This window comes from Barbatula barbatula (genome assembly GCF_947034865.1).
Source record: "Barbatula barbatula genome assembly, chromosome: 5".
NCBI lineage: Eukaryota > Metazoa > Chordata > Actinopteri > Cypriniformes > Nemacheilidae > Barbatula > Barbatula barbatula.
In genome coordinates this window covers 19,607,445-19,621,240 of record NC_136769.1, presented here as the reverse complement: position 1 = coordinate 19,621,240, position 13,796 = coordinate 19,607,445, and the positions used below count along the sequence as shown (strand labels likewise).

General features: G+C 41.0%; 1 protein-coding gene across 2 annotated transcripts; it reads left to right on the top strand.

The window, feature by feature from the left end:
* Nucleotides 1-3,717: 3,717 nt before the first annotated feature.
* metrnla (meteorin like, glial cell differentiation regulator a) lies at nucleotides 3,718-13,564 on the top strand. 2 transcript variants are annotated; one of them, XM_079455581.1, is made up of 5 exons: nucleotides 4,016-4,173; nucleotides 4,253-4,402; nucleotides 7,433-7,821; nucleotides 10,978-11,037; nucleotides 11,207-13,563. In XM_079455581.1, exons 2-5 carry the CDS (start codon nucleotides 4,305-4,307, stop codon nucleotides 11,518-11,520), a joined length of 861 nt encoding a protein of 286 aa, XP_079311707.1. In that variant the 5' UTR covers nucleotides 4,016-4,173; nucleotides 4,253-4,304; the 3' UTR covers nucleotides 11,521-13,563. The 2 variants fall into 2 exon arrangements, with proteins under 2 accessions (XP_079311706.1, XP_079311707.1); XM_079455580.1 differs by having other exon boundaries at nucleotides 3,718-4,402; nucleotides 11,207-13,564.
* The last annotated feature ends 232 nt before the right edge of the window (nucleotides 13,565-13,796 follow it).

Here is a 13,796-nt window from a genome sequence, read left to right as displayed (position 1 = left end):
GTGTGCATGTGTGTGTGTGTTTATCTGTCATCTGCTCTTCAGGAGGGCAGGCCGCAGTAACAGATAGAATAAAGTACCAGTTGGAAAGAATGATGCATTTTTATGTTGGTGTACATATACACTCTTGAAAAACGTGGTACTTCGACTATACCATAAAGAACCTTTAACATCCTTTCTGTTTCACAAAAGGTTATATGTGGCAAAATTGATCTTCTATGGCATCGCTGTGAAGAACCTTTCAGCACCTTTATTTTTAAGAGTGTACAGTGGCACCAAAATGTAGTAGATTTATTTCAACTTTATTTTATTTTTAAACCCTCTGACGGAATTTCCAGTCCACAACAGTATGACTTCATCAGGTACTTGCAACGTATTCTGTGGTGACGGATCAAAGCATCATTTGAGAACATCTGCTTCAGTGTTTTGAAGGAACACTGCATCTCTTGTTTATGGTTAAGTTGTCTTCACTTCTTTTAAAGTCAAACTGTTGAAAATGACCATAGACAGAAACCAGACATTGTTATACCTTTATCTTCAAGTTCTTATTTCCTCAAATTGAAGATGTTCTGCCCAAGTATCAAAATGAAAACACACACATCATCTGTTAAGCCAAGAACGCCTAGGGACTTTACAAGGAACTCCCACATGGTACTAAGATATCCACACTTGTCTGCTGCCATCATCTGCACCAATGGCTATTTCTTTTCATGCTCTGCCCACTTTGCAGTTCAAGCATATCTAAAATTATTCTTCAACAATCAAATTCTGATCTCTCTTCCCACACCAGGGTTGAAATGCCGGCCAAGAGGTCTACACAAGCTCCGTATCAAATTGAGCCTGTTGATAGTGATCTGAAAAAGAGGAAGAGCCCCTCCTAAAGATGATGAGTCAAACTTAGATTACTGATGTTCCCCCATTAGCTTAAAACCCTCCTACACCCAGATGTTACTAATGTAGTGTTCTTTCTCTTAAGACACGTCAAATATCTGGAGCAAAAATGACATAAGTTGGAACTCGAAATCGATGACTTGTGCCAAGAGTGTTTGATTCTGTTTGATTTCCTTCGGAGACTTAAGCCATAGGTTCGACTGAATGTATTTTATCAGTATTTTTGCTATAGAGACAGCTGTGACTAATGTGGCACTACCACCATAAAACAAAACACCTGCTAGAGCGAGTCTCTCATTGGCAGTGAATTCCTCTGGAGAGGGGGTTTATGGAAAAGAGGGGAGCTTGCTAATGGATGACTGACAGCTTGAAAGCATTTAAAGTCTGAGGGCGAGTGATATACAGCATACACACACATACACATCCACGCATGCAAAATGTCACCTCAGACGGTTCCTGTACGATGCAGCCATCTTGCATTGTTTAGATTGGTGAGCGATAGAAACTTCTTTCGGTTCATTTCATTCTTAAAGTATTATCTTCCGTCCTGGCAAAAACACACAAATACCTATTTGCACATTCTTCCGCGTCGGCCCACTTAATGGCAGTTTCACCAGAAGCAGTAACAGACAAAGCTGCGTCATGTACTGCACTCTTCCAATGAAATACTAAGAAAGCTCTTAGTTTCTCCCTTACAAAAGGTAAACAGCTGTTTTTGAAGAATTGCTGAAGCATGTCAGGTATCTGCTTATAGATACTGGCTAAGTGTCTGGGATATGCCAGGTATGCAACGCTTCTGTCCGGGTTCTATCAGCGAGCTTCTAGCAACGCTTTATCAAACGCAGCTGACATTGACTGTGATTGCTGGTATTGTGAAACTTCGCTAACAACACCACCTGCGAACACATTTGAATAGGACAGCTGGTTGGTTTATTCCCTCCCTCATTGTGTTGGTATGTTTATGTCCAAGAGGGCTTGGTTCTCCTTTTACAGAGTTTCTTGTTACTTGGAAAAGTGAATCAGTGATGATGTCACACTATGATGCAAGACTCTCTCCCTCGCTGATTTCCGTCTTCACGCAAACACGCAAACACACAAACACATGCATGCACGGCACACGTATACACTTTGACTGACAGCTCCACCTTTGCATTAGTTATTCACCTCAGGGACTGGCCGCGCACAGCTCGTGACTCATTCCCTTCATGCTATTAGGAAATAACTCAGAACCGAAAACAGCCTGAACAACGTACACCTACTCTAACATGACCAACCTGATTTGTTTGTTTGTTTTTACTTAAGACACTAAAGTATAGCTAAAGGGAGTCATCATGTTTTGTTCAAATAATTTAATATAAACACGCTTGATATTCAGAGACAAGTGTCAGTATGATTTCCTTAAATCCGTAAACACTGGTATGCTGTAGGAAAATCATAATATTGCTTTTTTTTGACGTTGTGTAGCATCACTAAATGTGTTTTGTTTTTCTGACCAATGAAAGAAATGTTAAAGGGCTCATACCACATATACGACAGAGAAAGTTCTGGCATGAAACTCTAGATGGTGCAGTCCTGTAGTCTCCACTTTCTTAACTTACGTTGTTGGATCACGTATAAACATTTTCTGGGTTAATTTAACCAAACGGTTGGGTTTGTCTCTTTTTGACCCAACACTAGGTTAAAAAGAACCCAGCATTTGTAAGAGTAATGATTGGGTGACACTTAGCAGATGAACTATAGCAACCAAAACATGTTATGTGTGACCTAGAGACTGATCCCAAATCTGGTATACATTCTATCCAAACACTGACGTAAACAGGTACATCTCTCAAAGGAATAAAGCGAAATTCAAGTAAAAAAACAGAGGGGACTAGCCGTCAGCCAAACCCCCAAATAACCCAATGTGCTATACAGAAATCAAAGTGAGATGTTTTGAGTTTTGCTTGGGGATTATGTAAACTGAGATGACCTGTATGTATTAATTGTTTACACATATTATTGTCTGTATGGAAATGGTGATCTGCTTGTCCTCTTACAAGACATATATATACTGTGTGTAAACTGACATGGACAGGGCATAATACGGGAAACATCTGCAGGTGGCTCTGCAGGACTTGTGCTCCACTTGTCCTGACATGCACACTGTTCTTGAGGAGGAGATGTATTATTATCCTGTGAGCCAGCAGTGTGCCTGTATCATAACAATACCTACATCATTTGTTGTGAAACCAGTGTAACTGTCTCTGAGATCTCTAGTCTCTCCTGTCTAACGGGTTTTTACATCGCAATGGAGGATGAACGAAGAATACAATAATACATTTTATGTAAAAAAAAGTAGATGATTGTAACATTGGGGATATGTTACATACCTCATTTTAACATTAAAGGATGAAAGAGCGTTGGCTTCTATTGGTCACATTATAGATTAAAATGGTCTCAATGTCAAATGAATAGATTGAGATATAAAACGTGCCCCTGTATTCATGAATTCATTCTAGCACAGAATTAAGTTTAATAAGACAAAAAGTCAAATGAATGCAAACGTGCCACAGCGTAACAGCTCGTCTCAGTGAGCTTTTGAAGAACTGATATGAATATAAAGTACAATAGTTTTACAAAACGATAAGGTGCTATTGTAGTACTTGAGTAAAACCATGCCACAAAAGAACCATGGTTTTATGGAAAAACCCATGCACATAACCATGATTTTATAATAAATAAAAAATAAATAAACCAAAAGACATTGTTACAGCACTTTTACTACAAAAACATGTTTACTTTTCGTATCATTTTACATGGTCTCTTGCGTTTGCGCATGCGTCAAGCGTCAGACAGCTGTGGCCGTGAAACCCTACAGTTTCCCTCACAGAGAGCTTTCATCAATACTTTGCTCTTTTTCTGTTTATATTGAGATGTGTATATAGATAATTGTAAACTTTTATTAAATTTTAATTAATCTGTATTTGTGTATGTCTATATGTAATTTTCCTGTGCTTTTGCAATTTTTGCAATTTGTTGTATCATGCCAATAAATATTCTTTGAATCTTGAATCGCTAAAGAGTCCGAGCAGCAAAATCGCTCTGCGGCGTCTCCGCGGTCAAATAAGAGCCGACGCTTCTTCAATGCGCATGCGCGTTCTTTAAAGTTCAGCGCGGCTCTACTCGGATTCCTCGGCGCGTCACCGCCGTCTTCACTTCACTGAGCCGCTCGCGCTGAGCTGAACATGGAGTGAGCGAACGCGCGTCTCGGACTTTCGGCACTTGAGTAAATTCCGACCGTATAAAGTGAGTCGATACTGAAGAAAAACACGATGTAGTGAAAAGAGCGACAACTGGACTGTTTGATTTCGTGCCTGTGAAGCAGATCTTTATAGTTTCGTGCCGGGGAGAGGCAGACAGCGCCCGGACGGACAAACATGCTCTCGCCGCTCGTGGCGTGCTTGCTGTCGGTTCTGGTTCTGTGTCGGATCGCGCGCTCCCAGTACTCGAGCGACCAGTGCAGCTGGAGGGGAAGGTGAGACGTGTCTTATTATATCGAGTTTGTTCAAATGCATTGACCTTAACATTTTGGTTAATGAGTTAGAGTCTTAAAATGAAAAGTAAACATGTTCTCATAACCACCTGCAATATCCAATAACTTGTTGTTGTAATATTGGTAACGTTACTTGGAGTATAATTGTAAACGTCTAATGTGCTTTTTTATTTTTGCATTAATATTAAGGTTAGTCTTGTTGTTGTTATTATAGTACCCAGTTTAGGCAGTTTTCTATATTATGGGTGGTGGTCGTTTTTTATTCGTAGCGTTTGTCTACAGTAATACATGTTATTTTGACCTGCTAAAATGAACTTTTCTTAGTTAGAAAAGTTTACTAGTTTAGATTTGCAGTACACTTATTTCAATTTTTGTGTCTAACATCACTCTGGCGTTCCCTTAAAGTAAAACACACACACACACACACACACATATATGTATATATATATGAGCAATGATTTATTTTCTGCTTGTTGGTTGTTTTAAATAGCCCAAGCTTATAACAATAAAAACAGCTCATTTTTTATAGTTATAAAAATATGGGTACAACACTTTACAATAAGGTGTTATGTGTTAACATGAGCAATACTTCTATTGCATTTATTAATAATATTTCATGTTAATTTCAGCATTTACTAAGTCATTGTTTAAAAATGTTTTTGTCACTGTTAACGTTAGTTGAGGCACCGTGAACTAACATGAATAACTATTGAGATAAACTAACATTGATAAGGATTAATACATGCTGAAAAAATAAATTGTTCACTGTTGGCTAATGTTCACTGAAGCATTTACTAATGTTGACTAATAGCACTTTATTGTAAAGTGTCATCAAAATATGTTTGAATAAACAAATAAGAAGAAATAAGCCAATACACTGCAATGCTGCTGACACCATTTCAAGGCTTTTTAACAGTTTGGTGACACCAGCAAATATATAGAGCTTTTTAAGTCCAATAACAACCTTAAAGTTCAAGGAAGCTTTAGACCCTCCTACTATAATGGTCAATTGTATTTGAAGGCTCTGTTGTTAGTCTGGGTTGGTGATAAATCTTTAACTAATGAGGAGTTTTGTTGATGCTACCACATAACTTCGTCCTTGTTATTATTCCTCTACAATGCCTCCCTTCCTGCAAAAAAAATCCTTAAACGTTACATATTTCTGGCGTCTGTAGTCTCTTCACAAAAACAAGGGCAAGCGTGCTGTATTCTGGGTGTGCGGCTATATAATCTGGTGTTGATTTGCCAAGTCTGAGTTCAGCCTCTCATTACAGCTGAATTTCAAATGCTCTTATTTAAAGAGGAGTCATTATAAATGGGGAGCCTTCTGCATGCGAGTCTGCTCCGCACATGTGTCACCCCGGGTCTGTTACCCCGGCTGCACGTGATTTTTCAGTCCTCACCTCTCATTTTGGTAAGCTTTGAACCGGGAGTCTGCCCGGCCCGAAATCATCTCTGATTGAAGGACCGCTGCAGGGTTTATGGGCAGATGGCTCATTTTCTGCCTAACTGACTGGGAGCCACAGTCTCGAGGCACAGAACCGCAAATGATGTCTAAAAGTAGAGGAGAGAGGCTTTTGTGCGGCCAGTGGACAGCAACGGGGCTGCCGCCCGGACATGCAGCTCCTCGTCTTTTTGAGGAGTTGAAAGCGATGGGAGGGGCAGTGCGTGACCTGCATTTGCACTTGCATGCTCCCGGTTCGGCTACTGTCTTTTCTCCTGCGAGGCCTGTGTGTCCAAGAAACCATTGACTTAATTTTCAAAAATCCTGCTCGAGGCAGTATGCCAGTGTCGGATGTTGCCAGAGAGTTGGAAAGAAGGAAAAAGTAGACGGTTGATGTTTGAATATGTGTGTGTGCGTGCGTGTGCACGTGACGGGTCACGCAGCAAGCCTTGCGCGTGGGTCTTAACACCTTGTGTGAAAGGACATTAACTTCATTCTTGAGAATCTGAGAAAAGCTTTTCTTTGATATGGGCTTCGGCTTTGGACTCGACTCTGGCGCGCTAACTGTTCTGAACAATTGCCCCAATGTTTGAAGTTTCCTTCACTGTGTTTTGCATTAAAAGGCCACTAAAGTGAAGCTGAAAGGATATCCAACCGCTATTATTAAGGGGATTAGCCTAGTGTTAAAAGTTGTAGAATATACGTTAAAAACTAAAAATCTGAGTTGCTTTGACTAAGCAAAAGAAAAAAACAACCTGTTATTTCATCCAGATGCAAAATACTGAGTAGGCGACTATATCTAAATTATGTACCAATTATCAGTCAATAATCGGTATCGTTAAAAGCAATTTTTCACACAGTTATATATAGAAAATGTTAAGAAAAATCACCAGTTTGGTGTTCATTATACGAATTATTAACCTTCCAAAAAATTAAGTAATATTAATTTAATCTCCAGAATCGGCATCGCAGATATCGCTCTAAATAATCCGTATTGAAGGAGATATTTTGTATCGTGCATCTTTAATCTGAATCGCTACCTAGTTCGGCGCCCATAAATAGAAAAGAAACCCCTCATTCATTCATTGTTAGTGTTAAATATTTTTGCAAATCCCAGAGTACATTGCGATTGAAAAAATTATTTAAGGTCAAATCAAGGTAACATTGAGTTTGAATACATTTGGTGTAGTTATAAAAAATATATCAATTAAAATTTTACTTTATTATTATATTGGTTAGGCTATTAAATTATATTGGTTTATTTTAAGATGTTTGACATTGGCTGGTTAATGCGCCCACTTGGCCCATGTGACATCTGTCCTTTAGAAGCCTAAACCAGAGATATTTTTGCTTGGAAGTATTACGTTGTCAGCTGTGTGAAACCACATTTTGAAATCCTCAATGTATGGAGTTCCGTCCTTTATGTGCTACTTCAGTATTTGTACATTTCTGCCATTTCAGTCTAATTTCTTAAGTGGATTTATTTTTGACTAGCATGTTGGCAGCTCCTAATATCCCAGCTTTAACTTCTAATATCTTTATTTCTCCCCCTCTTTGTCTTCTTTTAGTGGGCTGACCCATGAAGGACACACCCGGGATGTGGAACAGGTGTATCTCCGCTGCGCCCAGGGTTACCTGGAATGGCTTTACCCCACAGGGGCCATCATCATCAACCTACGGCCCAACACTGTATCCCCTGCGGCCTCTCTTCTCTCCGTCTGCATCAAGCCTACCAAGGAGTCCAGTGGAGCCCACATCTACCTGGACCGGCTGGGAAAACTTAGATTGCTCCTCCGTGAAGAAGATCAGGCCGAGGGGAAGGTGCATTGTTTCAGCATCCAGGACGGGGCACTTTTCATCGAGGCCGTGCCTCAAAGAGACATCAGCCGAAAAATCACAGCCTTCCAGTATGAGCTGGTTAACCACAGACCAGGAGCAGATCCACATTCATTGTCTGGTACGAGTTTATGGAGTTTATCTATGAAGAATTGACAAAATAAAATATACAATATTGTTAATAAAAGACACACAACTATGATGATTGATATGAAAAATTAAAAACCATGAATGTACACATTTCTTAAACTGTGTTTTTTTTGTTTTTGTGAAATACAAAACAAGTGTTATATAGCGTAACACCAAAATTGTAAAAAAAATACCACATATAATCTTTATGATTTGTTCAAAGCTTTCTAAAGCCATATGTTAGCTTAGTGTGAGGACCAGACCAACACTTAAGTCTTTAACTCAACCCGCATGTATCGCATATTCAATTGCATAAATCGCAATAAGTATTATTATTAACTTTCCGTGATTCCACTGGTCTTGGGGATAAATGGTTATTTGTGCACGCCATGGTGAGGGTTTGTTTATTTTAAATAGCGTGCTGTAGCCAATATTTTCATGCCCGCCAACAGATGATATCTTCACCTCAGGAAACATCCACCCCTCTGCGATGCTTCGAGCGGTGGATCTCCGTTCATATTTGCACTGGAAAGCGATACTGATTTAAACCTTGTTTGCCATGTGATAAACATTGGCTTTTCCAGGACGTGTGGCACAGTTCCATATGTTTCATGCTGGGACACCATGAACGCCCCGTTTGCTTATATGTGATTTACTCTGGAAAAGCCTGTTAACAGTCGACCTTTTAGAAATTAATTTTCAAGCGTTGCACCTGCCAACAACGAATAACTGAATGGCCTCAAGCAATGTAGATGCGGCTCATAACGGGCGTGTTTTTCACCTCCCAGACAAAGCTGAGGTATTATTCGCTGCGTCTTTTCCTTTCGGGGGGTGTGCGTTCATAGCTGGCATGAAAATCTGGCTTGGATAAACAAGAGCGTGTATTTTTGAGGTTTAAAGCTGCGTAACTTTAAACAGTTTCTGAGTTCGGCGTCTGTGTGGCATTAACATGTGGTTTGATGAGGCCAGTGATGTGTGCGCGGATTGCTCTGAAGAGCTTGTGTGTTTGAAAGGATGTTGTGAGTTCAGCAATCCGAGCAGGCAAATCTGTAAGTTGACCAGTTTTTTTTTCATTTCACCTCGAGAACGCTGACCTGCTGTGCTGGAATTGAGTTGCTTTCCATCATCGTGGAATGTGTCTTAGACCAGCTGTTGGGAGGACATATTATCTCCATCTTTTTTCCGACTCCCTTCCTCTTCCTTTATTTCACAGTCTCTCTGGCTTTCCCTCCCTCACTTTTTCCTTCATTACTTTTCTCTCCGTGTCTCTGAAGTGGTTGGGATGCAAGCGAAGTGGCATATGAATCTTTCCTCCATTAGCGTGGAACGCTGAGGGGACCAGATGTAGCCGGGACACTATCTTCCCCTTTGGCCCTGCCAGCGTGTGAAGTGGTCGCGATCCCAGCCGCGTTGCATTAATTTTGAGGTTGCTGACTCAGATGCCAGTCTATTTCTGCGGTTCTGTTTCAACTTTTGCATGTGAGCCGCCAAAAGCGCTTGAAAAACCCATCTGCAATTCAAGTCTGGCTTTTGAGTTGGGGACGTGTCGTGAACGCTAGCAGTTAACATTCGCACCGATTTGTTCTGAAGAATCACCAGCTTTGAAGCGTAGGCTTGTGCCAGCTGTTGCTAAGTCAACTTTTTTGGATGACCTATGGCCCCGCTGGTGGTGCATTGCTCATTGTGTTGCAATAGCGGTTGACCTCTGGTCTGTACTTCTCGCACACAACTTTTACAACAGTTTGACTAGATCCACCCAAATGTGAAGGGTCAGAGTCTACAGTTTTTTCCAAGACATTTTCTTAATGTACTTTTGTGCCAATATTGGATGATGGATATTTAAAGGAATGATTCAACAAACAAAAAGACATAATTTATTCACCTTCATGTTGTTTAAAATCTGTACATGACTCTTTCTTTGTGTTCTGCAGAACAAAGAAACTCATACCGGTTAGAAATGGAATGAGGGTGTAAATGATGAATCAATTTTCTTTATTGGGTAAACGATCACTTTTACAAATTTAATCTTTTAAGATGGCAACACTACAAGGACAGAGGATTGCGTTTATAGCAAAGAAAACCTTTCACATGTGAGATGACGTGTTGAGCCATGTCAGTCTTTCATTGGTGCTATAAGAATTAATCCGGTTCACAGTATTCCCTGATCAAATGTTCACCTCTTTAACTTTGAATGTTAAAGTTCAGATTTTTCACATGATTGGGAAAATATTCAATTAATTTTTTCTGGGAAACGTTTACAAGTCCTTAACCAGACAGAGTAAACATTTTGGCTAGTAGCTCCAAATCACACCCAAACAGGAGCGTCGTCCTCACCTTACCTTTCCCACCCCCATAAACCCATAAAAACACCCATAAACCCTTTCACCCACCCAGCTGAATCAACCAATCACACACTCAGCTACGGATTTGCACGAGTCCAATGAGCTTGAGAGCCTCCAGACAAACCGATTGCTGGATTGCATCTGAACGGTGGCCTAAATGACCCTCAAGCTGCGAGACCGCGTCCTGATTTATTTGGAGAGAAAACCCACAGATCAAAGCCGACACGCTTCTGCCAGTGTTTGGGTTACACTGATTGCCTTGAAAGTCAGTGCATGTTTTTTCTCTTGTCATGTGTCGCTATGGGTTGTAAAATAGTACAAAGTGTTCGTCTCACCATAGGATGTTGGCACAGGTGGAAGTGTGCAGTGGGTGAGGAGGTTTTTTTTACAGGCATAATAGTCCCTGGAGTTTCTGGTTCGTGTTTGTTTTTATCTCAGATGGTTCTCATTTGTGTTGGGGTGTGAGGACACTGTGTAGGTTGGGTAATTTTTGTAAGGGGGAGAAGGTCGCGATGTGTCCCCCACTCTCCACTAATGCAATGTCTGACGAGGCATGACTGTTATGTCAATGCGGTCAATAAATACCCATCTTTAGCAGAAATGACAAATGTGCCTTTGATGGTTTAATGTGTCTTGGGAACACGTGGCGGGTTTAGATGGATCAGTCTCCTTTAGGGAGCATTAGGGAGATAACTATAGATAACATGCTGTTTTATTCACAAAGCATGCAGTCGGTTCTTGTTTTGTTGCATTTGCGTGAGTGTTAAGTGTGTTTGGTCTGATCTGGTATTCTGATTTTTTTACAGGAGCCTGCCAACCCTGTACAGATGCTGAGGTCCTCCTGTCTGTTTGCACAAGTGACTTTGGTAAGAAAAGCTACATCTGTATTTGTATAGGAGCCTATGCAGAACTCTCTTTGCTAAAATAAAAACAGTTTGAGGATCTGTTATGGTTATAAAGAACTTACCAATGTTTCGAAATAATGCTATTAATAATAATAAACATAATTTAATGGCTCTCTCTGCTCTTCTACAGTGGCTCGAGGAGGCATTCTTAGTGTGTCACAAGAAGAAGATCAGACCTCTGTCACAGTGTCCTTGAGTCGCCTCTACAGACAGAAAACGCAGGTGTTTGTGTCAGGGGGCGGCCGAGCCAAACGCTGGACGGGCTTCGTGAAGATGCCCAGCCAATGCAGAGTTAAGCCAGGGGACGGTGCGTTCCTCTTTACTGGAACCGTGCGTTTCGGGGAGGCCTGGCTCAGCTGCGCTCCGCGGTACAAGGACTTCCTTAGGGTGTATCAAGACGCTCTGCAGCAAGGGACCAACCCATGTCATTTGGACACAGACTGAATTCTTTCCAAGAACCCGCACGGTCCACCCTATCGAGAGGAACTGTGACCTCGCGAGCAGCTGTCTGTCTTTGTCAATCTGCCTGTTTTTACAGACAGTTGCGATTTATAGATCTGTAGACTGCAATAGCGCTTCAGAATCTGCTCATGTGCTGTCCCAGCATTTCTTGAGACAGCGACTCCCGCTCTTAAAACAAGCAGCAGAGACAACTGAAGTCAAATTGGACTTGAGAAGCCAACGACGATTGACTGGTCTTAAGACATTTTCTTGTGTTGTTTCTCTAACGTCGCGACTCGCAATGTAGCAAACCTCGCTGTTGAATGTGTAAAAATGTGAAAAGAAAATTCTAAAATGGAAGTCCCTGATGCTTTGTAAAAAGCTTGTTGTACAGTTTTGCAGTTGTTTCTATGACAGAAATATATTGAAGAAAAGCCTGCTTTTTATTTTTTAAGGACATTTTAAAGTGCAATTCCTGCCTGTGTTTTGTCTTCAGGCTGTTCAATTGCAATTGTGTCTTTCCAAGGATTAAAAAGATTTTTTTCTCTTTGGAACCAAATCATGTGCCCGTTGTTTATGTAAATGAGGTCACACTGCAGATCTCTGCCATTCGCTTTTAACTATTTCCATGGTGAACTTGTATCGTTGTAATGATTTGAGGTACTAGATTCACTACAAAGTGGATTATTATCGAACAGTTTTCGTTCGCACATTTCCAAACGTTTTACACATTTCACAAACGCTTCCTGAAACACTTCCTTCTTGGACAAAATGCTTTTGTCAGTGTTCAGCCTCATGTTTGTCATTATCTTGCCATCCTCCCCCCTTCCAGTTATTATTAAATCAAGAGAATAATGCACAACAAGTTTTACTCGTTCCGCATTGAGCTTGATTCACTTCCGTACAGATTCCCTCCGAGATACACCGGGTTTTGTCAGTGGTTGGTCTATTGGCCCGTTCCATATGAAATGCATTACTTGTGGTTTTCCAGGCGTACAGGAGAGTTATCATTCATTGGAGGCAGACTGGGGCAGATTCCTCTCCACGGGTTGCTGTGGTGCCCAGGGAGGCGCTCAGTCAAGGTCAGAGTGAAAGGACTCTTTGTGTGCGGCGCGCTGGGCTCCGGTCTGAGAGTGTGAGACTGCTTCAATAGAGCCCTGTGATGCCACACAAAATGAAGCAACGGACCACGTGGGCTATGAATGTGACCGCTTCAGATGCTTGTGGCTTACTCTGAGGGCGTTGATTTATTTTAATGTATCACATTTGTAAAAAGTATTTATTTCAGTTTCCTTTCCAATTCAACATTTTGCTTCGCTGCTCCTCGTCGCTCTGACTGAAATACACCCATAACGTCTCTCGGTGAGTGGCCACGAATAGACAATTGCTTTTCCAGGCCAATCTGTGAGCTGAATGGAGAGTCTGAATTCCAATGGCAGCAGCTCTGGAATCGCTCACTGGGAAATGCAAACAATGTTCCCATGACGACGGCGCCGTGCGGCAAACCCTCGTATGAGGTGAATGAGAAAGAAAGCAAAAGAAGCGGTCGGCCATTCGCACCGGGACTTTACGAGCGCCTCGTTGGCGGCGCGCTGTCTGGGTACATTCTGACCACATTTGGCATGCTGACCGACTAAGTTTGGATCTTGGAAGAGGGTTCATGGATAAGATAATCCCTCGGAAAGAGACACTGACCCCGATGCAAGGCCGTATTGGCACTATTGTTGATGCAGACTTGTTTATAAATTGGGGAAGTGGAACCTTGTTTCCATAGTCACCGAGATAAAGTTGCTATGTCTTGCTGTGTGACCTTCCCCAAAACTGAGACTTCATCAGACTTATCAGTTCTCCTGAATTTAAACTCGAGTAAAACTTGCAAACAGTTCTCGTGGCCCAACATTCATTTTGAAGTTCCACGATACGTTTTGAAAGATTTTAGATAGTTTGACTGACTTGGTTTTGCAAGGGAAAAACATTCATGTGCATTCACATGCAAAAATATCTACAAATCACTAATAACAAAAATAAAATGCATTTAGAGTTTAGTAAAAGTTGGGTTTCAATTCGCCTACTTATTCTATGTCCTTAATGTATATACTCTGTTTTTGTAATGGGAAAGTACGTACATTTTAGTGCGTAACAAAAGAGTAAGCAAATACATACTGACATGTACCTGACACTCATCAAAATATCCCTTACGTTCCAACTTTTCCTCATTGATTTCATTACATTTATTATTCATGAAGGCAATTGATTTATTAATTACTAAAGTACTCAGT

What these genes read in the sequence shown, in the direction of transcription:
- metrnla (XM_079455580.1), top strand. Translation starts at nt 4,305, where the DNA reads ATGCTCTCGCCGCTCGTGGCGTGCTTGCTGTCGGTTCTGGTTCTGTGT. An exon ending in AGATCCACATTCATTGTCTG is followed by an intron (nt 7,822 to 10,977) that starts GTACGAGTTTAT and finishes ATTTTTTTACAG; the next exon opens with GAGCCTGCCAACCCTGTACA. An exon ending in TGTTTGCACAAGTGACTTTG is followed by an intron (nt 11,038 to 11,206) that starts GTAAGAAAAGCT and finishes GCTCTTCTACAG; the next exon opens with TGGCTCGAGGAGGCATTCTT.